Below are 24,193 nucleotides of genomic sequence, written 5' to 3'. Positions count from 1 at the left end.
GCAGTAGAGCTGTCCACTGCAGCAGCGTGCTACTGCATGCAATCACTGACATGCACTGGCTTCTTCTCAAGGTCCCCTCACGTGGTGTAAAACTGCACTTTGTCAATCCTCAGTACAGCCCAAAAAACATCCACCAATGGCCCCACAGATACATTTAGCCAAACCCAGCTATTTTTCTTTGGGTAATCAGTACAAAACTGAAGTGTAATAAGTTTTTATGTCCACTACAAAACATCCTGCTTATATGTCTACAAAAAATAAAAGAAATCCAAATTTCAGATCCACGTATCAGCGTCGAAATTATGAAAGAAATATTTAAATTCTCACTTTGGGCAGTACTTCCGCACTGTTACAGCTTGTGTCAGTTACAGCCTGCTGAGGCAGTAGATGGTAGTGGGAGTGATGAGACGGTGTGCCAAGATGTTTATCACTGCTGTTGCAATGCTTTAAAGTATTTCTTTCTTCGCTGCCTAAGCTCTGGTGGTCTAGAATTTGATATAATTGACTTTAAACACAGAATAAGACGATTCGGCTCAAACCTCACTGAAAAAATAAATGCCCTTTTTGCATCGCCCTTTATTTATGTCACAGAAGGCAGGATTTTAGTAGCACTAACTCTGTGATCTCACTGCTCTGGCCCTCTGCGCTCACCACTGAGGTTTTGGGGGCTTTGTGCGCTGCATTGTGGTGATTGGAAATAAATTGGATAAGTGATCTTCCTCGGGGCAGAAAAAAACCCCAGTTTGTGGCTGTGTGTAAGGTCCACAGCGGAAAGAGTTCAGTAGATGAAGAAACACTAACCAGCAGCTATCAGCAGACGGAGCAGCGCAGCTTTGATCCATCACCAGAGCCCCCGCTGAATCGTCTGGCCGAGCTTTGTGATGATGGAGAGTGAGATGCTGTTGTTGGGCCTCAGATTGCGGCACTCAGACTGTTCTCATGCCACTTCCTCCGAACAGTCTGGATAAATACATTATCACTTCTTTACCCCGTCTGCGGTAATATTTGGCAGGCTGGAGCTCCAGATTTGATTTGTTAATGTGCTTTTTTTCAGGTTCTAACGTTCCAGCCAGGTGTAGTTAATGAAATCAAAGTATTTAACTACGCCATCACAGTCATAATGGATATTCCTGAAGGGTATCCTTGTTAGACGTGTTTTCGCTGGCAAATTGAGGGAAATTTTGCTAAACATTCCTTCGTTATTGTGGCTTCTCACTTCATTAAACCTTTGGCGTGGTTTGATACAGCTTTACGGCCTCGCTCAGGTGTGATGTCGAGCGTGCTTGTTAAACCACAGACATCCGTATCTGAGGCTTTTTTGCTCATACAGAGTCCTTTCTGAAATATGATCGCGGGTAGATTTTATTTTTTTTTAGTATGTAACGAGTAGTCTTTGCTCAATTTGATTTAATTTCACAGAAATTTAAACACTTATCCTGTTAAACAGCCACACTATGCTTCATTTTTAACTGAAAGTGGCACAGGTGGTTTTCGTCTCCCTCTTCCACTGGTACTGTTTTCGTCTTGTTATCCGTGTTTGCACAGCCTCTAATATTCATCAGGACCCCCCTCTGCTGCGCATTTTTTCACACCGTCCCCCGAGAGGCCACAAACATATCTGTTCGTGGAAAGTCTGACTCGCGTAGTCTGGAGCCAAAGGTACAGTATAGGCTGCAGGGTGCTGCTGAGGGAGATGGAGGTCTGCCACACTGCTATAAAACTTGCTGACTGGAGAGGTTTGCATGCTTCCCTTTAGCTCAGAATGAGTCTGGATGAGGTGGCGAAAGCCATATGTTATACTGCACAGTAGTGTGTCCAACACTTTTGTCAGTGGTGAGGTAACACGAGCAAAGCATTTGAGCCCGGTGTGAGCCAGCGCATTATGAAATGCTTTTTATGGCGTGTTGTGGCTTGTTAGATGTCAGAAATGTACAATTGATGACCAGAGATTTAGGCTATCAGAGGAAAAATATTTTGGAATAAATCTGTGAGTCATACCTGACTCTGTTAAATCACTCAATTTTATACAGTAAAAGGCAGTTTTACAAATTTTATTATGTTTAGAAGGAATTGTTAGCTTTCTTTTTATTTGTTTGTGCTCTATTCACCAATATTCACATCTGCCATGTGTTACTCATTGCTCATTTACTGGTGCATCATTAAACTCAATAAAAAGCACACACAAAATATGCTGTAATGCAGTGGAGAAGTCCCAGGGTAAAGATTTATCTTAATTATGTAAAGTTTGGTGCAGCGGTTAATACTGTCGCCTGCAAAACTGCACCTTTCCTCGTCGTGTGGAGTGAGTGCCCTGGTGTCCTTCTGCAGTCCAGAAACAGTTTATTAGATTACCAGGTGATTCTATGCACTGAATACCTGCCTGAGGTGATGGAGACGAGTGAAAATAGATGTAGAGACTACTTTACGAATTTGGTAGGGCAGTTATAATTGAAGAGGCGGTCTTTACGGTCTAAAAAGTTGCTGGTAATCAGTGTGTGTGACAGAAGAAGCATTGAAGCTACAGTGTAAAAGACACTGGATTTACATATGTGTCCTTTTGATGAGCTTTTAGGTTAAAGCACTGTATGAATGCAGTCTATTTGCTGCTGTAATTGCTTTTTCTCTCCTTTGCCTAAGTTATACTGAAAGATGAATCCAACCTTTTTTCTGTCTCGTGTGCAGAGACAAACTAACATTTATTGATCGGCACTAAATGCAAAGTGCAGCTGAGGTTTAGAGGAATGTTATTGGTTTTACAGATACTTGGATTTAGATACCAGAAAAACGAATCTTTGTGACTTTGCTGGATAAGATAAGATAAGATAAGATAAGATAACCTTTATTAGTCCCACACGTGGGAAATTTGTTTTGTCACAGCAGGAAGTGGACAGTGCAAAAGTTATGAGGCAAAAATTAGAATACAATAAGAATAAATACAGTACACAACTGTACAGAATAGAATAAAATAAAATACTATATACAGTTTGGGTCAGACCTCTGTACTCCTTGTCGTCCCCATCAGTGATGAGGCCGACTATTGCAGAGTCATCAGAGAACATGGTGAGAGATCACCATGTTATTAAAATTCACCCCGATAGCATCAATCTCCTCCTTCCTGAGACATTTTCACTAAAAAACAAAAATATCAATCTCACGGTGACAGTAGATAAAAAGTCAGGCCATCGCCGGAGTCTGTTAGACTCTTCCTACGAGGGCCATAACTGCCTGCAAGAAATCTACAGGCGATCTGTCCAAGAGCTCTTGAGATATTTCAGTCTGGACAGACCGACAGAGCGGCTCTGGCCTCCTCCGAGGCTGCTGCTGGCATGGCTAAAGACGATTCCACATTTGAACTAACAACATTTGGCGAAAATGTCGACAACCAAAATTTGACAAAGGATATAAATACAAGATCACGGTTTCCTCTCCCTTTCTGTAATTCTATTTTATTTAGACATAAAAAGTTTCCAGTAATCTATTGTTCAGACATTTTTAAATAATACCTGAGTTTAAAAGAAAAACTTGGCTGAATCTGTGGTGAACTAAAGAACCGCTCTGTGGGACTGACTTGCAGTAACCCAGTAGGAGCCTCATAATGTGGGCCAAGAACATCTTGTGGCTTGTGGCCTGGATTTGACGTGGCAGTAAACTGGGGGAGGGTTCGTGGTGTTTTCTGCCCCCCAACTTTTTTTTTCTCATTGTATCAGCGCAACTCTCCAAGCTGACGTATTCCCTTCGTTCAGCGAGGCTGCTGGATATCTCGCTGCCGGATCGCCTCGTCTGTAGCCTTGTATTATTACAGGCTGGTTCGTGTTGGCAGCTTCCAGCCTTTAATGAGGCAAACAGCGCTGTCCTGCTAATTGTTTGGGAGTTCCTTGGGGTTTCCTGGTTGGAGAGCCGGGCTATATCAGTCCGATCCAGCTGCTGTCAGCCACCATGGGAGAGGAAACCAGTTCCTGGATTACTTCATATCAAACCCCAACATCCACGCTCTACAGCAGATGTAACGCTTGATAAAAATTGCCTCAGTATCTTCCGTTAAATCATATTCATATTGATGATTATCTTTGAGTTTGGGTTAGAGTTAGATGCATGAACATGCCGGTAAAAGTATTTATTATTTAAAATAAACTCCTGATCTTAATCAAAAGATTAAGTTGTTGTCATGTGAAAATTTGAAAAATGAAAACTTGAGTAATTCAGTGACGACTGAACCAAAGCAGCATCTGCTGATAATGAACATGTGATAAGACTGAAAGCCTCAAGGCAGCTACTGAACAGAGCTCGTGTTTATTTTAGAGCCTGCCCAATACTCCAAGTTGTGGCTGATGCTAGTGCCTATATTGATTTTTGGAACCCAAAAATGATCCATCAATATGTCAGCTGATATTCTTTTTAGACACTCGAGCCGGGCCTGCTGTTGTCAGTTAGTCAGAGCATGTTTTGGCATTTGTTAGGACCCAGACGCTCCTCCCCATAGCTCCTCCTTCAGCTGCTACAGGGAAAATCGAGGCCTTTCAAAGTCAGTTGGCAGACATAATCCGTCCATCGTGTCCTGGATTTGTCTTGGGCTTGTCTCCTAGTTGGAGAATCTCAAAACATCTCACCTAGAAGGCATCCAAGATTCATTCTAATCAGATTCTTGAACCACCTCAACATACTCTGTTAGAGAACAACCCCTCGTGAATGAATGAATGAATTAGTCACTCATTTCAGCTGCTCCTTAATCACTCCTGGTTTCTAGTCGTACACTATTCACAGTTTAAGTCCATAGGTGAGGGACGAACAATAGTAAAGGTGACCAAACCATCAGTTTGTGTCCCCCACCTTACAAAGAAATCCCTAACTTGAAATCCTCCTTTCAATGCAGAGCAGAAAATTGGCCTTTTCCACCCGAGAAAACTTATTTCACAAGCTGCCGTGAGTTTCACTCGGTAACCCTGTCTGCCCTGTTGTTAACTTACTCTGCTGCAAATAACCCACAGTCAATGCACTGATGAGTATATGCCCATACTGCTACAGGCTATCTTTAATAGACCAACATATCAAATATATTAACCACTATAATGCTTCAATTCAATTTCTTTGATTCTTCCACGAAAATCTTGTTTAGCAACCTCCCTTTCCAGATTATGGCGTAAAAACAAATTTAGTTCCCTCAAAGTTTTGATCAAAACCACATATTTATTTCCTTTTGTGAAATAAAATAAGGGCAGATGTTACCATGCGTCTCTGTGTGTTTGTGGACTTGTTTGAAGCGTCTCTGTCGCTCAGCTCTCTTAAGCAAATCAATGTGACCCACATGACACAGATGTCACACTAGTGCTGGGCCTATTTTTAGAGCTTTGTTGTAAACACACTTAGAGATCGATAGATTGACTTTATTTTTTCTTTCAATTAGCCCCTCCACATCAAATGTGACACCACAACGAAAAGTAGGCCATGGTAACAGGCACATAAACAGTACATGCCGTGGCCTCACTGAGGCAAAAGATAAATTTTTACTGCCTGCCCTTCCTTTGTTTCATATCAGAATAAACTGAATTATGTCTTTTTTACTGTTTCAGTCTCATGTGAAAGCCATTGAGCCAGATGTGGCGCATGATGATGCGTAAGAAAAACATCTGCACGGCATAATTCATCCATGATTTGGATAGTTACCGGACAGGTGATGACATGATGTGGAGGCCTGACGATGTCTTGATGTCCTAAATTTACAGCCGGCGGCCTGGCTCGACGCGCGCGTTGAGAAGTCGGTGTAATAACGTGCCCCTGAGCCCTGAACTCGGCTGTTATATCCTTCCACCTCCAGATGCACAGAAGGTCAAAGCCAGATCAAATAGAGGAGAGGAGGTCAGTCGGTTCAGTCGGGCCAGGAGAGCACACATGGCGGTGGAGCGACAGACTGTAGGAGGGTGGAGATGAGGTTTGGGAGTTTATTTCTTCAGGTTCAAGTATGTCTTCTGGTAACACCGGTCTCACATTCGCATGAGTGGTGGCAGTACGCTGTCCTGGTGACGCACGCCAAAAGCATCTCGCCTTACCATATGCACACAAGAACAGACCGTTCTGATTCTACTGTTACAACAACAGAACCTGAAGCTAAATTCTGGAGAGTTTAGATTGCGTGCAGCCAAGTCAAGCCTCCTTCAAGACGATTTCATGACCTCAGCTGCAAGATGGAGTCCACTGCACAAGAAGTCACTGCCGGTTTGCACTGATGAATCATTAGAGGCTTTGCAACGAATTTCAAATGAAGCACGAATAAAAGTAGCCGATGATTAGCTGTAGGTTTATTTTCCAGTCTTTTTCCTACATTTGCTGAGGTGATCAACTTGTCAACGTTGTTTAAGCACCAAAACTGTGCTGCTGTTATTGCGCAATGTTCGGCTATGTCGTTGATTTAAATTGTTGCCGCCGCAGTCATAATTTTCACGATGCCAAGCAGGTCTGACAAATGGTTCAATTTTCAAGGATAAGTAGAAAATCCTTAAATTTGAAAAGTTGTAGTCAGCAATATTCTGAGTGAAGAAAAATGCCTTGATTTATTATTTGAACTTCAGCACGTCATCCTGACCACATGCCTAAATGCACTGAGTTGAGTTTCTGTTTGACTGGCGGATTAGTTATTTGTGTTAATGAGCAGCAGAACAGATGTTCTTAATAAAGTGTGTGTATTTTCATTTTTATGGATCCGCTAATTCATTAACTGGCAAATCATTTCAGCCCCGTTCATCAGCATGCAGCTAAAACCTAAAAGGTTCCTTTGCAGCCTTCTGTTTAATGTCTGCAAGATGATTTTGGTACAAAAGTGAAAGATTAGATCAAATACCTTTGACCTAGAAGAAGAGGAAATGCGAAGATTTTACCTCTAATTTTACATTTTAATAATGCCGGGGAAGCTTGTCGACAGGAAGTGATTTAAAGCACCTGCTGCCTTGCCTCCTTGCCTTTCACCGACTTTGTTTCTTATGAGGACACATTGCTGTGAATCTCAGCCTCATATTTGCATAATAGCTTCAGTGTGTCCATGTGTTTCTGTGCTACGAGCAGGAGTTACCGCTGCTGTACTGTAGATATCAAACATGCCAAACAGATCTCATTGTTCCTTTATTAATCGCAGTCCGTCAGCGAGCCAAGCACATTTACTTCATGTCTAGACGAGCGTAACGTATCTCTCTGTAATTGCAAACAGCTTCGGTGAGAATCTAGATGATTTTGGCGTTTTGGTACGAAGGTTTTGCATCCACACATTTAGGTGATTATGACACACTTTTATTATTTTGTTTTTCACCATGACAGCCTCCCACGCACACTGATTCCTTTTTGGTGGGTATGTGTGTATGCTGACATTGAGCAACACATGCAACCCATTATATTTTTGCGATAGGAAGTGTGGGGTATTTCTGGTAGGAAGTGTCCGTGCCAGTGCTGGGTCACTGAGGAAAGAGCTGCTCTGTTGCCTGCAATGAAAATAGATGGTTTTAAGAAGGAAAAAAAAACATCTTCCATTGTGTGTGTGCGTTGGGGGGGGGAGGCTGCTGCTCTGACCAGCCAGCCAGAGGGAATTCCTCTCTCAGCCCTCTGGCTTGGTTTCTTCAGGCCAGATCCAGGGGTCTTCCCCTTCCCCTCTCACATTTCTCATCATTATGAAAGGGGAGCGGACGTGGGCTTAACCTAGATACTGGGTTAAACCGTAAACAGCAGACTAATGAGGGAGAAACTGACTTCCAAGTAATAAATGTGTTTACATTCACAGTTTAAAGAACAGTAAAAATCAAGACAGACGAAAAACAACACAATCAATTATAGTAACCAAAAATGACTGATGTCGGTGCATTCATATGTACGTATAGGTTTTTCTTGTGTAGCAGCTACAGTCAGTCAGACTGTGTAGCTGCTCTTTGAACACGGCACACCATCTGTACACAGCTGATAAAAAGAGATAAACAAGTGCACCTGGAGGCAGCAGGATGTTGCATCATCTCTCCTGATAAAAAATGCCTGGGGACCTCCAGTGTAAAGTGATTCTATCAGACTGACTCAGAGGAAATAACAGGTTCTGTATGGCTCAGAGGAGTTTTGCTCACACTGGCAGAAATAGCACCTTATAGATGTACTAACAAGTGTATAATAGCCTTGTGCAATGAGAAAAGCAAAGTTTTACTAAGCACATTTACTTTTTCTGGGCTCTCTAGTTATCCTTATAAGGGCATCATTTTAAAAAATGCATGTATTTGATGAACCCAACAGCGAACAGGCAAAGTTAGACCAAGCCTTTAAAAAACAAAAACTTTATTAAAACCTTCATTTTTTTTCATAAAGCTTACAGATAGAGCTGGAAGCTTTGCTCCTATAGGCTCAGACAGCTGGGGAGCTTCATGTTATACTCTGTGATGTACTGAGCATTTCTTCTTCTCTCGCCTCCTCCTCCTTTCCCTCCCCAGGTGTTTATATGTCACTGCTGCATGTGTTTTTCCTGTCTCCCTATGCTCTTTATTTTCTTCCTAACAGAAAGAAACCTCCTGCAGACCCAGGCTCGGGGAGGTGCCCCTTTGAGCCTAGGAGGCGTCTCCTAGTGCTACTTAAAGGAGATTGTCTGATTGTAGGGGGTTTTCTCCGTTACTGCGTAGCTTCTTACGTTGCAGCACCTTTAGGAAGCTGTTGGTGTGATTTGGCACTATATAAATAAATTTGAATTGAGATGAATGAAAATTCTGTGTGTGTTAGATGTTATAAAATGTCAGTGTTTGTTTTTGTGTGATTGCTGAAACTATTTCAGGCTCATCTTATGTAAACTTGCTGCAAGAACATTTTTGTGCTGAACTTTACTGCACCAACTGTTTTTCTTGGTTTTTATTTGGTTATATCAATGCACTATAGCCTCTTTGTTAGGTTCAGGTTCAGAATAATTCCCTTCAGGAGCAGTAACCCTGCCAAATTAACACTGTGTGCATAAAGGTGACACACTGCCCACTTTGATGAAAACACTCCGAGACAAAACTGCGAAAAGAACTGAAAAGTGACCAAAAAAAACCATTGCATCAATGTTTCAAGCTTGGACTGAATAAGAAGTGAAAAAGAGACTTAGAACGGGCCTTTTTAGGTATTTTGGAGGAAACCTGAAATCCTGATCATCCTTTTCTCTCTTTTCCTTTTGCAGTAAACGAGATCATCAGGAACGACTTGTCGAGCATCTCCGTCCACAGCCATGCGTAGTTTCCCGTCACCACAAGTGACAGGAATTTTTTTTTAAAAAGGGAAGCACCAAATGAATTTGACATTATGCTCCACATGTTTGGACTAAGGCATGCAGGAAGCAGCAAAAGGAAACGCAAGGAGAACAATTCTAAATGTATTGTCCAGATGATCAGGGTCCAACGTGTGCCTTGTTTTTCATATATAATAACGTTACATAGAACCTATCCAAGGTATAGATTACATGACTGACATGTAAGTTAAGTATGTAGCAACCAAACCTGCCATTTCCAGCCTTTACAAGAAAGTGTGCTTTTAGAGGACCAAGATTTGCTTTGTTGTTGTTGTTTTCTTTGGGTTTTTTTGTTGTTTTGGGGGTTTTGTTTGTATGGCTGCGGTTTGTAAATGAGTCGGTGCCCATGAGTTGTGTCATTTGTATATAAATTTGGATGTGTAGTGCTCCAGTTTGCATATCTGGCTTTACAGAGAAACCATTTAAAAGACAAGTGCCTTTTTGACTGGAAGCAAAAAGACATGGCCTTGGCTTCACATATTCAACCTCAAAATTTCAAATTAAATATATTTTAGTGGCAACTTAACTTACATTTTCCTGAACAGTGGATACTGTGGGCAAAAGTGACAATTAAGGGATTATGGCGAATGCAAGAAGATAGAGTACATGCAGCGTAACTTGCATGTAGTCAGCAAACTATGTTGTCTGTTATACTGCGATGTCTGTCTGGAGTTCAGCCTTTCATTTTGGAAATGGAAAGTTGGATTTTTCCCCATCATCATACTGTTCAGACATAATTTTCTTGCAGAGAACCAACAACAAGCACTTATCCACTAAACTAGTGGCATTTCCTGTCAATGTTTCATTAATGCAGGGGTGGAGCCAAGGACAGCCAAAGGTGAAGCCAACCAGGACTTCGAAAAACTATAAACAAAAAAAATGGCACTAGCGATAGTCCTGGATGAACTGAAGCCGTATCCCAAAAGTGAAAGTTTGCAGGGTAAAGGTTTTTCCTGACAGACTATAGATGTAGTTCAATTTGTATGTTGTAGTTAAATACCTTTCTGTGTGTCAGCACAATTTGACACATTATGGCAACTGCTGTATTGATTTCAGCCATGAAGTGGGCAGCAGCGGCGTCCTGACTTACATCCTTAACAGACAACTAGCAAATGGCTAGTGTTTTGGGCAAAATTGGTTTCCTTTCAGAAAAACCAAAAAGCGAGTGTGTCATTTTATTTCAATTTGGGCATACAGCTTATGAACAAAAGCACTGGACCACCTACACATTACACTTACAGGAGCTGCTCAGCCATTAAAACCCACACCACGAAACTCCTGGTACACAGTTTTTGTGCTGTTAATGTGAGAGGAGGTTTGGAGCTCTGCAGTCATGCATTGGCGACTTGTACCCAGAATGCACAGCAAACCTGCTCTGTAGCTTGACGTGGTCTGACACACCTCCGCTTTGCAGTAATACAACTTATAGTTGATTGTGGAGGGAAGAAAGCAACTGACTTGTTTGTAAGAGTGGCATCCCCTTACAGTACCACACTCAAATTCAGTGAGCTCTTTAGAACAACACATTCATTCACAAATGTTTGCAAAGGCAGACTGCATGGCTAGGTGCTTAATTTCATACACCTGTGGCAATGAGACTGAAAACACCTGAACGATTGAGAGCTGTGTCCCAATACTTTCATCCATTATCGGTACTGTATCAGCAAAAAGCAAAGTAGAAATGGGGGTTTTGTCTAGCATGCTTGTATAAATAATTATCTTAGCCATCCACTGAATCCTAATCATTGATGACTATCTGTTGCAAGCCCGGCTGCGAACCAGTTTTTGTGCAATAGCATTAATAGGAAGTGGAATACTTCTCTTTGAATGGCTCTCAGCTTGTTTAAGAGGGATGCAAATAATCACAGAACTGGAGTTACATTTAGTAACCTCTATTTTTCTAGCAGAACTTTTTTTGTAAACACCATGACCATTTTAACAGCTCATCCATCAGTTGAAATTGTAATTATCTTATGAACTTTAGCTTCAATTTAGCAGCATAAGACTTTCTAATTGTAACTGAGTGTTAAATGAGCCCTCATAATGTGCTACTACATGCCTGCATAAGCAAATGATAAGTGACACAAAAAAAATGCTAAGCTGGAAAAATAAATAGTCATCTGTTTCTGCCTGGCCACCCCATAAACTTGTCTGGCTCAGCCACTGCATTAAGTTGACAAGTCATTTCCTCCAACCCAGCCGTTAACTGCTTTTTACACCTTTTTTTAGTCATTTTTAATAAAAAAGAATACATACAGACTTGAAAAGTAACAAATAAAATGTTAGCTGCAGTAATACTGGTTCGACTTTTTAAAAAAAATCATCTCAGTTTTGATGAAGCTTGACTTTTATTACTCCCTGGAAGCTATGCAACATGCAGGTAGCATTAATCTCTGAGAGAATGTAAACATTCACCGTCATATCTCTAATCCAAAGATTACTTTGCAGCGGTGAACAGCAATACGAATATACACACATTTTTGTTTTTGTATTTTCATATTTATTCTCTTAGCATGAGCTCAACGTTTATTCACGTTTATCATACAGCTTGTTTTAGACGGTTACATACTGCATACTGTGGTTTACCTGCTAATTTGTCAGCGCTCGCACACTTGTTCCCAGTTTTATATGTATTTATGAGTCTTAATCTGTGTAACTGAAGAGCATGAGAGAAGCCATACTGAAATGTTTCAGAGGAGAAGGTTACTCTTTGTCAGTAACTCATAACTCTCCTTTGTCATATTTTGTGTACTTGTCAATAAATAAGCCTTCATCTCTTTGATCTGCGTTGTCTCAGTTTTACTGTAGGAATGAAATCAGCAGTTTTATATGTACATTATGTGTGTTGTCACAACAAAGGCGGCAATTTGTCTCATCGCCTTAGGTTAGAAAAAAGACTAAAAGAAATCATTAGTTTACATACTGGTAATATGGTAAAGGTAATGGACCAAAGGTTCCCTCGTAATAAGTTTGTTATACTGAACTTTGAACTACAGATCTGTTCAGAATTTATAATATCTGGCATAAATACATTTATTATTAATCCTCAATGTTTCAAAGAGCACAGAGAGTGTGTTATTTTAGCTTTCACAGCACACAATATCCTCTCCTCTTTTACCAAAGATATGAAAACATAACAGCCAGCTGTTGGGATTCATTAGATAACTGTGTATAATCATTACAACCATTAAATGCTGCCCTCGCTGCTATATCTTTTTAAAAAAAAAAAACTTTTCATAACTGTCATTTATAATTGTCAATTCTAACTCGACTTCAGTTGTCAATCTGTGGATTCATAGCAGTGGTAGGAAACCTTGAAGTACTGCATGTGTTTCCCACATTTGTTCCTCATTTTGTTTTATTTTTGCAGAGCAGAAGTTGCATCTCCACCTTTCCTGTCCTCTTATGTTGGCTTCTTTTGTGACTTCTTGATTAAGGCCAGACCCACGCTGTGATCCTTTTACCGGTGCCGCTGAAGCTGCTGTAAAAAGGTGGTGTCGCTTTTTGCATGCAAGGAGTCACAAAAGCCTTCAGGATAAATGTCTCGCTTGCTGGCTCAGAGTTATCTACATGGGAGGGGCTGTAATCTGAGTTTCCTTGCTCTGAAACATCCTCTAAATCGTGAGACGATCATGTTAGGCTCCACTTCACCTCGGTTTGTGCATAAAGATCAACCTCAGCTGATATTTGCTTTAAGCACTGGGTCAAATGTTGTTGTTGAAGGTAACTAGGTCATGTCAGTCATGTTCCATGTTACACATCATATACAAATCAGGTTCCAAGAGTGTATTCATTTAAATATGTTATGAATGAATTGAAATGAATGGAGGGCAAAGGGTGCCTTTTATTACGGTAAAAGTAAAATATGAACACTAAAGAAAAATTCTCAGTAAAAATATCTGTTAAAAAAAAACTTCTCAAACCTTGATACATTGCATGTGTGTTTTTTCCTAAGTCAGAATTAAATTTAAGCAGTGAAACAGTGAGTGACAGTGTTTATAAGTTCTTTATACTGAGTCTTACTATAGTTGTCAGTGTGTTTATTTTACGCGTTCGTGATAAACACACACTTATATATAAATTGGGGTGTTCGTGATTCAAACGAGTACTTTTGCCAACTCGCAGTATTTTTTATTGTATTTATTTTAGTTCTAACAACCAAATGCAGTGTTTATTTTACATACTGAATCCAAAATTCGGCGGTTGTGTTTGCAGTGTGGGGTGGAAGCCTGGATGATTCTAGCCCTCAGTGAGTTAACATTTAGACGTTGACTTCTTAAGTTTTGAGAGTGCCAGTTTAGGAAGCCAACGTATGACTGAGGACCTTTTTTGTTATTTTACAAGGAAAATGTTCCAGATTAATGTCTGCATCATTGATGTACTGGTTCATAGCTGTTTAGCCATTATTGCGGTGGCATTTCTTGCCAACAGATGTATTCATCAGTGTTAGGAAGGTTATAAGGACTATAAAGGTCAAGGTGAAAATAAAGAGAAAAGCTCCTTTCTCCTTCGGCTTAAGTTTGAGAAATCTGACCATTGACTGTATAAAAAGGTGGATGCTGGCACTGTGAAGTCATCACTTTGTCCATTTTGAAGTCTGAACTTTAAGTTTATAGCTGATGTATCTTCATTTATCTTCATTTTCTTGATCCAAAAGTGACCATGACATGTTCACTAGCATGCTATGTACATTATATACGGGAAATTACCCCCTAACTTTAGTAAGCTCGGTTAGCGATGCACATTAACAGATACCTGCAAAGTAATGGGGACATAAAATACTAGAACAACCATCCAAGCATGATTTCGTCTGACTCTGAAAATCTGATATGGAAACAGCGATGTTAAAATCACAGTGGCTACATCTCTCATATAGGCTACATTTATCACACTAACAGAGAAACATCATTAATATAAAGTGACATGATATAACCAGAAAAAAAGAGGAAAAGAAAAATATTGATACTTTTTACAACAACTAAGTGTTCTTGGGATTATCAGAGCTCTTGCGTGAAAGCAGAAATCAATCCTGCAACCATTAACTCCTGACTCGTCCAGTGTTAACCAGTATCTGCTCTTCATTAACAAATGTGTTTGATTGGAGCTAAAAATAAATAAATAACATAACCATTCATTTCCAAAGCAGAAACATTTGTGATGCAGCAACATAAAATGTATATTCAGAAAGAAAAATAAAAGTACTGTTCTGAGTCTTGTGTGATAACCTGTGTGCTCCTGATAGTGCTTTCAGTGCAGCGTGCAGGATTTCTTTCTCAGTTATGGTCCACACTGACACCTTGTGGTCTGTGGGATTTCTGCTTTGCCTAACACAATAAATCTCAGCACTCAGCTGCTGGTTTCTTTACATTTGTTTTTCCTTTATGTTTGAGAATGTCACAGCCAGTACCGTCACGAACATCCTTCACACTTTGCCAGTAGGAAAATCAGGACGTGTTTTGCTTGCCTGCCTTTAACCCAGTTGTCGCCTTTTAGGGAAATCAGGTGTCATTTGTACTGTGTGCGCTGTAAAGTCTGTCATTTTTGTTGGCCTTCAAGCAGCAGCTTTACACACCTGGTAAGCACAGACTTTGAGTTTCAGTGTTTTTTGTTGTCTGATTATATTCATAAATGTCATTTCATGTCATGTCTGTTGTCGTCTTCTTATTTAAGCCTTATTTTTAAAGAAAAAGTTAATAATACACAGATTTTTAAGGTCACAATGTTACAACTGATTCTCAAAAATGCTTGTGTTTTGAAAACTCCGTTAGTACAGTAAAGATTCTCTTCTCTTTTTTTAAAAAATCTTTTTGAAGATCAAAATCAATAAATAAAGTTGCATATGTTTTTTTTATTTCCTGGTAGGACAACTAAGTTGAAACTGTATCAAAAAATATAAAAATGTAAATGATTAAAACACATTTTTTTATACAGTAGGCATTTCTGTATTTATATAATACCCTAGCATTTATATTACAACATATAGACTTATTGGTCTCTTTATTAGGTACACCTGTTTAACTGTTCGTTGACGCTGATATCTAGTCAGCCAATCACATGCCAGCATCTCAATACATTTAGGCTTGTAGAATGATCAAGACCATCTGCTGAAGTTGAGAAGAAAGGTGATTTAAATGACTCTGAATGATGCATAGTTGCTGGTGCCAGACACGCTGGTCTGCTGGTCTTTCCCCATGAACATTTCTGGAATTTACAGAGAATAGTTTGAAAATGAAAAGATATCCAATGAGCGGCAGTCCTCTGGGCAAAAATGCCTTATTGTAATAATTGTTATAATAATTAAGGCAGTGCTAAAGGGAAGGAGAAGAGGGAGGTGGTTTCAAATACATAGTGTACCTAATAGTGTTTGGTGAGTGGATATGTAAAACATTTGAATCTTTAAACCTCTATTGGCAGCTTTTCACTGATTTTTCTTCTCTCTGTTTTCAACTACAGTCTGGTAAGATGGAGAATTTATCCAGCAATGCCACATTCAACTCCAGCAAAGCTGAGCAATGTCTTTTTGCACCAACTCACATAGTGATGCTCTCAGTGATTGACATCTTTACTTTTATCATCGGGGAAGCAGTGGTAGGGAAACTGCTGTGGATCATCTTCACATCCAAGAAGGCTATAGATATCCTCAACTGTAATTTAGCTATCTTCCACACTGTGCATTATTTTACATCCTTTGTTCATTTAATTTACCTGTTTTTGCTACCACAGTACCAGATAATACTGCTCAAGGTTTTGCTTACCTACGCACAAACAGGAGGCGCATCAAGTTTGGTTTTTATATGCATGGAGAGATATATTGCTGTGGTTTACCCCACATCTTACCATCTGCTGAATAAATACAAATTCAGGGAGATGTGTGCTCTGACAGTGTGGCTCCTTACTGCAGTTACTGTTTTGACAAGTAATCTAATTAATATCCCCTCTCTGACAGCTAAGGTATTAGGAGCTATCCCACGTTTTCTGGTGTTATTCAGTTGCACAATGATGATCTACTACAACAGAAACATCTTGATAACACTGATGAAATCAGCACCAGAAAAAGATGAGCTGCATCCTGCCAAGAAAAGAGCCTTCCTAACCATCCGGGCTACCACATTCATCAACTTGTCATGTTATATTCCAGTAATCATATTGCAAATGTTCATGTATCTGCACCAACCTGCATATAGTTGTTCAGTAATACCTATGTGTATAACATTAGTGTCTATTGCTAGTCTTGGACATCCATTGTTTTACCTGTCAACCCAAAGGAAGCTGCGCCTCTGCTTAAAGAGAGAAATGAAAGCCAGATGACTGTCTATCAGTCCATTCTTGTCATTTAAACTCAAGTTAAGGGCATTTAGATAGAGTGATAGACAGGTATATGTATGGGAGGGTGATGGGTATAACAGCAAAGATGCAAGGAGCAGAAATAGTGAAAGTTTTGATTAATTGAATCTTTATTTTGAACATGTTGAAAAAGTATAAAAAAAATAGAATTAAAAGAGACAAATGAACAAAGCAAACAAAAGGAAAACGAGCAACCACAACTCCAAATAACGTAAAGTAGATACATTTAAATACCTGAGGTCAACCATCCGAAGCAATGGGGACCAGATGGATGAGGATGGGAGTGCAGGCAGCGTGGAGTGGGTGAAAATGAGTCTTAGAGATGAAAGAGGAAACTTTCAAGAGTGAAAGAGGTTTAAAAGATGGTCGTGAGACCTGCTATGGTTTGGTTTAAGCAGAATGGAAAAGATTAATAATTATTTCAGAGGGACGACTCAGTTTGACTTTGGAGACATTGTTAGAGAGGCTGTTTCTCAGAGAAACCTACCTGAGGGATTAATTAAGATCGATCTATCTATCTATCTATCTATCTATCTATCTATCTATCTATCTATCTATCTATCTATCTATCTATCTATCTATCTATCTATCTATCTATCTATCTATCTATCTATCTATCTATCTATCTATCTATCTATCTATCTATCTATCTATCTATCTATCTATCTATCTATCTATCTATCTATCAATCAATCAGGAGAGAGTGGATATACTGGCCAAAGGATGTTGAATATGGAGCCTCCAGGCAGGAAAAAAATAGGAAGACCTCAGAAGATTCAGTGCAGTGAAAAGGGACATGGAGAAGGCTGTTACAGAGGAGGATGCTAAGGATAGAGTAAGATGAATACAGAGGTTAGCTAAAGCAAGGAGCTGTAAGAAATAGTCTCAGCTCCTTATTTAGAAATGTCTTTCTGTTAGCAAATGCAGAGATTTGTTTTCAATAGGAGGCCTTCTTTAAACTATTTAATGAACTGTGTGCTGTTTAACTGTTTTTTATATATTATAATACACATTACACCATGTGGGGTAAAATATTTTGTCTGTTAGTAACACAGGATGAATTTCAGAGTTGCTGTTTACCGTAAATGTTCTTTTTTTTTTTTATTTGATTATGTCACAGCCTGATCTGTACTAATACTGTGTGCTGCTGACTTTGACAAGTAGAGAGGGAAAGCTGAATGATCAGATTTTAGTACTGTCTATATTCATAAATGACTTTGTGCAGTGGTATAATATTTAATAGAACAGAAGTAATATTGTGCTGTTCCTGTACATTCACATGAAAATGGCCACAAGAAACTGTGTGTTGAGATTCCTTCTGCTTTGCTTGTTGTTTTGAGAATATCACGTAAATTTAGAGGAGCCGATGTTTAAGTGTAGGTTGTAAGAATCATGTTGTATTTATGAGTTGTTTACTTAAAATAAATAAAAATCAGGTCATGTGCAGTTTAAAAAAAATTGTTGCTTTAATGTAATAATTATGTTATTTATGTAATACTGTACACAGCATGATTAAAACATCTTATTAAAAACCAATAAAATGTTACATTGCTTAATCATTACAGTAGTCACTACACTAAAACCACAAACTGAAACAGTAAATGTAGTTCCATTTCTTTGGGACCAACTTTACTCCTTTAATTACACAGGAGCAGTTCTATTGGTGCTCTGCTCCTGCAAAAAAAAAAAAAAAACCTCCTTCATTGTTAAAAGGTGTTTATAACTGGCATGACTGAATGGTTTAAACAGGAGGATCCCAAACACCTGCAATAGATGCATTTTGTTTCAGAGACAGCTAAGTTGGCTTTTACAGCCAGCCAGTGGATTTGCAATGTTTTTGGTTTTGACCTACAACAAATCAGTGTACAATATGAAATTCTCTGTGTTTCTTCTTTCAGCACTTCCCACACATTTTATTTGACTTCTTTCTCGTATCACACCGCTCACATGCAAAATTGAAATGTCTCTCGAAATGCTGCTGATAATAGAGCTGTCAGTGTGATAGATTGTCTGTGGGTTACGGTATCTAATAGTGACTTTAATAAGTACCTGATCATACATCATCTGCATGATGTATCTACACAGCATTCAGATCAGCTGTTACAGTACACACAGCCAGGACCACACAGGCCCAGCAGTTTGTAGCAGAAGAGTTCACCCAGATGGTTCGCAGATAAGTTGCTCACACATCAGGTCTGCTGGCTTTTGGTTGCAAATTTGCGCTGCAGTCAGCAAAATAATGGTTATTATTTAAATTAGTGCATGGATCACCTGCAGAATGCCCGTACGCACTTCTGGGTGCTTGTGGCTAAGTTGCCCCATTTAATATGGCTCAAAGTTTGTTATTGTCCCCACTTTTAAACATAATTTATAGCGCACTGCTCATGCTCCAGAACATGTGAAAATCCCAAAGCTGTTATCAGACAGAAGATCAGCCAAACTAACTGAAATAAGATTCTGGGATTCAGACTAACTCAGACTAACTAGCACTGTTGACCTGTCCCATGTTGAACATCATACTTATCTGGCTCAATACATACATACATGTACTCGTTGGATCATAGCAAAAGCAGGAATATATAAACAGATTTTTCTCATTTCACTCACAAACATGCGAGTCATTACTGAGTCTGTTTCCAGTGTCTTCTTTGTGACTTCAGGAGCATTTTGTGTTGCACGGGTCTCCGGATGAAAAGTAGTCGTACACACTGACCAGAGGAAACATGGTCACAGCTCCCAGCAGAGAGCCCAGCTGCACTACAGCTCCACACCACACGAGGGCGCTGTGGCCTTCATCACGGAGGATCACCCCAATAATCACCTTCACATAGGACAGGGTGAGAATAAAGAGGACCCAGGCCAACACCTGTGGAACAGAAGTAGGTGAGTGCTGCTGTGTTTCTGCTTATCACAAGGTAAAGAAGTGCAACTTGTCTCCCAACAGGAAACACTGTGAATTGTTTGAGTAACAGACGTCTACCAGTGCACTCACAATGATAACACCACCTGAGGTATCATTAACCAGCACTGGGCATGGACTCAGCACTGCCATGATCATAATATAAACTCCAACTCCAGTGCCAATCACTGTGAGGGCTCCCATGAACAGCAGGGATCTGTGAAATGAAACAAATGACATCCCGACTGCAGTTACAGATGCTCTAAGGTTGATATAATGTGGCACAAACATGTGAAGCTGTGGGGGAGGGGCCAGATGAACTATAAAGGAATTTGACATTAGTTGTGCTTAAACAGAGAAAAAGCTAAATAGCATTAGAAAAATATAAAAGTGTCTCCTGTAAGAGGGTTTAAGCAAGTTTTATTCAAACATTTCCATTATTTTTGCATTAAAAACTATGGAGAATATGAAAGAGTCCTGAAGATTTATTATTGTTTTAGCATTTACCTTGTTAAAATTGCCAATGGCACACTTACCTGATTGGTAAGAACATGGCGATGAAGCATGCCAGAGGGTTGGACAACGCAGCTAAACTGGCCGACAGGTGGTAGGCGTTGTTCCCGTACGGCATGCACGAGTAGGACTGCACCGAGGGAAGAACCGTGTTGCTCAGAGCGTTCACCCAGGCCAGAATCCCAAAGATATAAAACACCTCCATCCAGCTGTAAGAGCCGGTGCCAAAGCTGCTTCTGGGCTTCTGGTTTTCTGGTCTGTAAGGATCCATCATTGGCTTCTGCTCGACCAACTCCCTGTTTTTTGTTTTTTGTTTCACTCTGTTGGTGTATCTGCTGTTTGGCTGCTCCCTGGCCACAGATGGATGGTAGTTCAGGAGCAGGAAAGCCCCCAGGCACACCAGCATCATGGCACTGAGGAAGAAGAAAAACACCTCAGTCGAGAAGTTTGCAGGCTGATACTGGGCCTGGAGGTTAGAGGTCACAGAACCGTTGGGAATGTTGAGGGTGTAGTTCACAGACTGTGTGCTGTTTATGCAGTGGACGATCCCTGCACCTTGGATCAAAGCCACAAGAGACGGCAGCAGGCCACTCACACCCTCCCCGATGTAGTAGGTGGTCAGATACTGAGACTTGAGACGCATCATGAAGGGCAGGAAGGTGACGGAGGAAGTGCAGTCAACAGCAGCGAGGAAGAAAGTTAAAACAAGGAGAGGCACGCTGCGAGCCACACCTGCTACAACCACAGTCTCCTTCCAGAAGAATCCCAGCAGGAAAGTTGCTACAGTGCCCAGGCCGATGATCACATATATGACAGCTCTCTCGTTCAGGGTGCCTGGTCGGAAACGATGCATCAGAGTGACGAAGAGAGGCCCGATGTTGGCCATCTGGATGATGACTGAGAGGTAGGAGGGCAGGTACCAAGCCTCTGGGATCTGGGGGACAATCAGAGGCAGCTCCACCCACAGACCGTTGATGGAGACCCAGGAGCCCATACCGAACAAACATGCCAACAGGTGAGTGAGAAGGGACATGTTGCTAGGTGGGTTTCTAGAATGAGACAAACAAGATGTTTAAAGTAGACCTTACTTATTTTATTTATAATGAAATCTCATATTTAACAATAAAATTTGATGACTCAGAACATTAGCTGTTGTGTTTCATTCTAGCTTTTTTAACAAATAGACCTCAAATTGCTCTTAAATGTTTTCTGGGTTCAGCATCTAAAATTCTGAAATGTTGTAAGAATATCTGTGATCACTCATATTATAAATGATATAGATACCATATAATGTATATATTGATGATTTACTCTACACAAAGAACATTATTAATGAAAGAAACCCAATAAAATGAGGAAGGAACCTCTCAAAAACTGCAGTTACCGTAGTAAACACCTCAGCCTAGCTCAAAATTGTCCCCATATCCTCTAATGTTAAACTATAGCTCTTATACAGTGTCATGCAGTATTGTGCAAAGGTTTTGCTTGAAAGGATGCACTGATCATCTAATTGCTCTTTGGTACCATAATGCTATTTTGTCTCTGTTGTGTTGTTGATATTTCATAGATTCAAGTAAAGAAATGAGAACAAATGATGTGTTTGCAACAGGCTGCTAGTAACAAAGTGCCTAAAGATACAAGCTAAAATGGTTCTTTGCTAACTTGGCTGTTTTGCAAAGCCAAGTCACTGGTTCATCCTTTGATGTGTGTTTTTTCTTTAATGCATGAATGCATCAAAGGTCTAGGACTGTACTGAAAAACCAGCCAATGTCCAGAGAAACAAACTTTGAAAGACACAGTGATTTTGGCCTCTGTGCCTAATTTTCCTCATCACAACAACTATAACAGTGGCGATTTTTGAATAACCTATTTATTTGGATATTGATGAAGTCTGAAACTGGGACCTTTGCTTTCTTGAACTGGTGTATTGCACTTATTGAGCTGGACCTGTTGAATGTGTTTGTGTCTTTTAGAACATTTTTCATTAAGTTAATATAATATGGAGACAGGTCAGGCCAGGTAGCGAGGAAAAAAAACATTGAAATGTGCAACACAAAAGGATAATACAGGAATGCACAGGTATCAACACACCATAACACAATAAACACAGACAAGCAACATGGGAAAGAGTTCCAGTGTGTACATCTGATCTGGGACCGCTACAATCTTTCGACTGCGCCTCCAGCTGACCCGATGTCCACATCATGGGGGAGGTAAGCGTTGGAGGTGGCGTTGGATCCGGGGTAGAGAGGGTGATGCGTCAGTGAGTGCTTATCAGTATCAGTATATGTATGTGTGTGCGTGTCCATAGTTCAGCTGAGACAGTGTCCTTCGCCCTGCCAGGCTAAGTAAACGGTCTTCCAGCCAACCCAGGTGGCCTTGTAGGGAATGGGAAGGAACAGACTCAACACAGTCGTTATCAGGGAGTTGTTGTTCGGCTCCAGCCTTGAGCTGGCGCCGAAGGGGTAGCCGGGTTATGATGGTAATTGAGAATTTCAAGCTGTTTTTTAACACTCCGACACTGGTCTCTCAGTCTCCCGTTAATAGCTGCGAGCTTCTCCGTGATGTTATTAGCCGTCGATTCTGTGGTCTTGTCACTCTTTTTGCTCACATAGCAGATTCTGAGACCTCACGACCGCAGCCAACTGATCCGAGGTGTAATCCAGCTCCGCCCAGAGATGTTGTTCTGAGTTGATTCTTTCCTGATGTAATCCAACATACATACGCTCAAAGGTGTTATTCTGAGCATTCACTGCTGTAATTCTCCGATAAGCCAGGGCCAAGCCAGCTCCGATCAGCAAGAACCCTGTTATCATGGTTCCGAATAGGTAGATATCTTCAGCGTCCTGGCCGATCCTCTGCCACCCGTCCATCGTCTATCCGGCAGGGAAAGTCCCTCCAGGGCACTCGGGCTCTCCCGAGCCCAGAGTTCTCGTTAAAGGGTGTTAATAGCATTCAGAGACCAGTTGATCAAATCCATAATTCTCTTTTAGGTTTTAGACACAGACTGTGAGAGAGTGTTCCAGGGAAAGTAATACAAAAAAGACACGAGACTAGACAAGGACATAAGAACTAGCAGGAAAGATAAGGGAGAGGAGAAAAGTGCGTCCGCCTCCTCCGAGAGCCAAAGGCTGAAAAATGGTGTATGGTGGGGACAAAAAGTTTAACCATAAAGTATTAAGACTTTATGGTTTGAGGTTCTGATTAGGATCAAACTTGGCAAGCAGTGCTTCCAGTTAAAGTAATGCGTGACCTTCTATGTTTATTTGACTGTTCCGATAGCTCTCATGGAGAAAATACTTTATTGGCTTAGCTGTGTCATTCCATCTGCAAAGAACTGGAAATAATTAAACTGAATAAAACCTTAAGATCCCAGATCTGATAATGTGTCACCATCATGAAGCATCCCAGTAAAGGTCCAGCACTTAACTACTGGGCTAATGTTTACTCCTATTTTAAGGAGCTTATCTTTTCATTGTTTTATTCAGACAGTCACTTCTGTGAGATGGAACAAGTTACATGCAAAGTGCAGCGTATAAGAAGATGTTTAAATAGTCTGGCTTCAATCTGCGTCAGATATGAAACATACAGCAAACAAAACACGACCACCTACCGCACTGTGATCTATTACATAACCTGAGAAAACATCTGATCAGTGCATTGTTTATTTAAATAGAAACTTCATGCAGTGGAGACACTGATCAAAGAAACTGTAAAATAATAGTTTGAAACCAGTGCTACAAAAGACAGTTCTCCAAGTCCCTGAATTTGTTCCTTTACCTTATGAACACATTATTATTATTAAAAAAAAGTCAAATAGTCTCAAAATAAACTATTCTGAATAAATGGCTATGAGCATAATGAAAAAAACAAACTTTTTTTTACAATTTTTAAATACTTTCATCGTTAAACTCAGAATATGCATCGCTGCAGATACTCACATTCAGTTTGGTGGAGTTGTTTGAAGAAATCTGCAGACACAAAGGAAAGGAGAAGCCAAAGTCCTGCTCAATAAACTGTGTGTGTGTGTGCGTGTGTGTGCGCCAAAGGATTAAATCCTGCTTGGGGCGAGTGGGTGTGCGAGCATGTAACCAACCATGACACACGTTGGGTTAACTGATCATTGTCCTAACTTTACATATCTTCACTCTCAGGGCTTTTGCATC

At 40.3% G+C, this 24,193-nt stretch overlaps 2 protein-coding genes across 4 annotated transcripts in view; one reads left to right on the top strand and one right to left on the bottom strand.

Moving 5' to 3' along the window:
- The window catches only part of nfatc1 (nuclear factor of activated T cells 1), a 49,689-nt gene extending 38,149 nt beyond the window's left edge, over window positions 1-11,540 (top strand). Inside the window, exon 11 of the mRNA XM_026156793.1 lies at window positions 9,164-11,540. Within this exon, the coding sequence (XP_026012578.1) occupies window positions 9,164-9,219 (56 nt within the window). The 3' untranslated portion in view covers window positions 9,220-11,540. The remainder of the gene's footprint in view (window positions 1-9,163) is intronic.
- A 6,517-nt stretch (window positions 11,541-18,057) lies between these two features.
- Window positions 18,058-24,117, bottom strand: slc52a3-2a (solute carrier family 52 member 3-2a). Of its 3 annotated transcripts, XM_026156823.1 has the most exons (5): window positions 23,969-24,117; window positions 20,803-21,076; window positions 20,051-20,685; window positions 19,608-19,731; window positions 18,058-19,481 (listed from the first exon to the last, which is right to left on the bottom strand). In XM_026156823.1, the coding sequence occupies exons 2-5, from the start codon at window positions 21,058-21,060 to the stop codon at window positions 19,272-19,274; spliced, it is 1,227 nt and encodes a 408-aa protein (XP_026012608.1). In that variant the 5' UTR covers window positions 21,061-21,076; window positions 23,969-24,117; the 3' UTR covers window positions 18,058-19,271. The 3 variants fall into 3 exon arrangements, with proteins under 3 accessions (XP_026012608.1, XP_026012605.1, XP_026012606.1); XM_026156820.1 differs by having other exon boundaries at window positions 20,051-21,076; XM_026156821.1 differs by lacking the exon at window positions 23,969-24,117 and adding an exon at window positions 22,119-22,143 and having other exon boundaries at window positions 20,051-21,076.
- Window positions 24,118-24,193: the final 76 nt, after the last annotated feature.

This window comes from Astatotilapia calliptera, chromosome 22 (genome assembly GCF_900246225.1).
Source record: "Astatotilapia calliptera chromosome 22, fAstCal1.2, whole genome shotgun sequence".
Classification (NCBI taxonomy): Eukaryota; Metazoa; Chordata; class Actinopteri; order Cichliformes; family Cichlidae; genus Astatotilapia; species Astatotilapia calliptera.
Note: the sequence above shows the minus strand (reverse complement) of the source record. Positions and strands in the feature narration are given on the sequence as shown.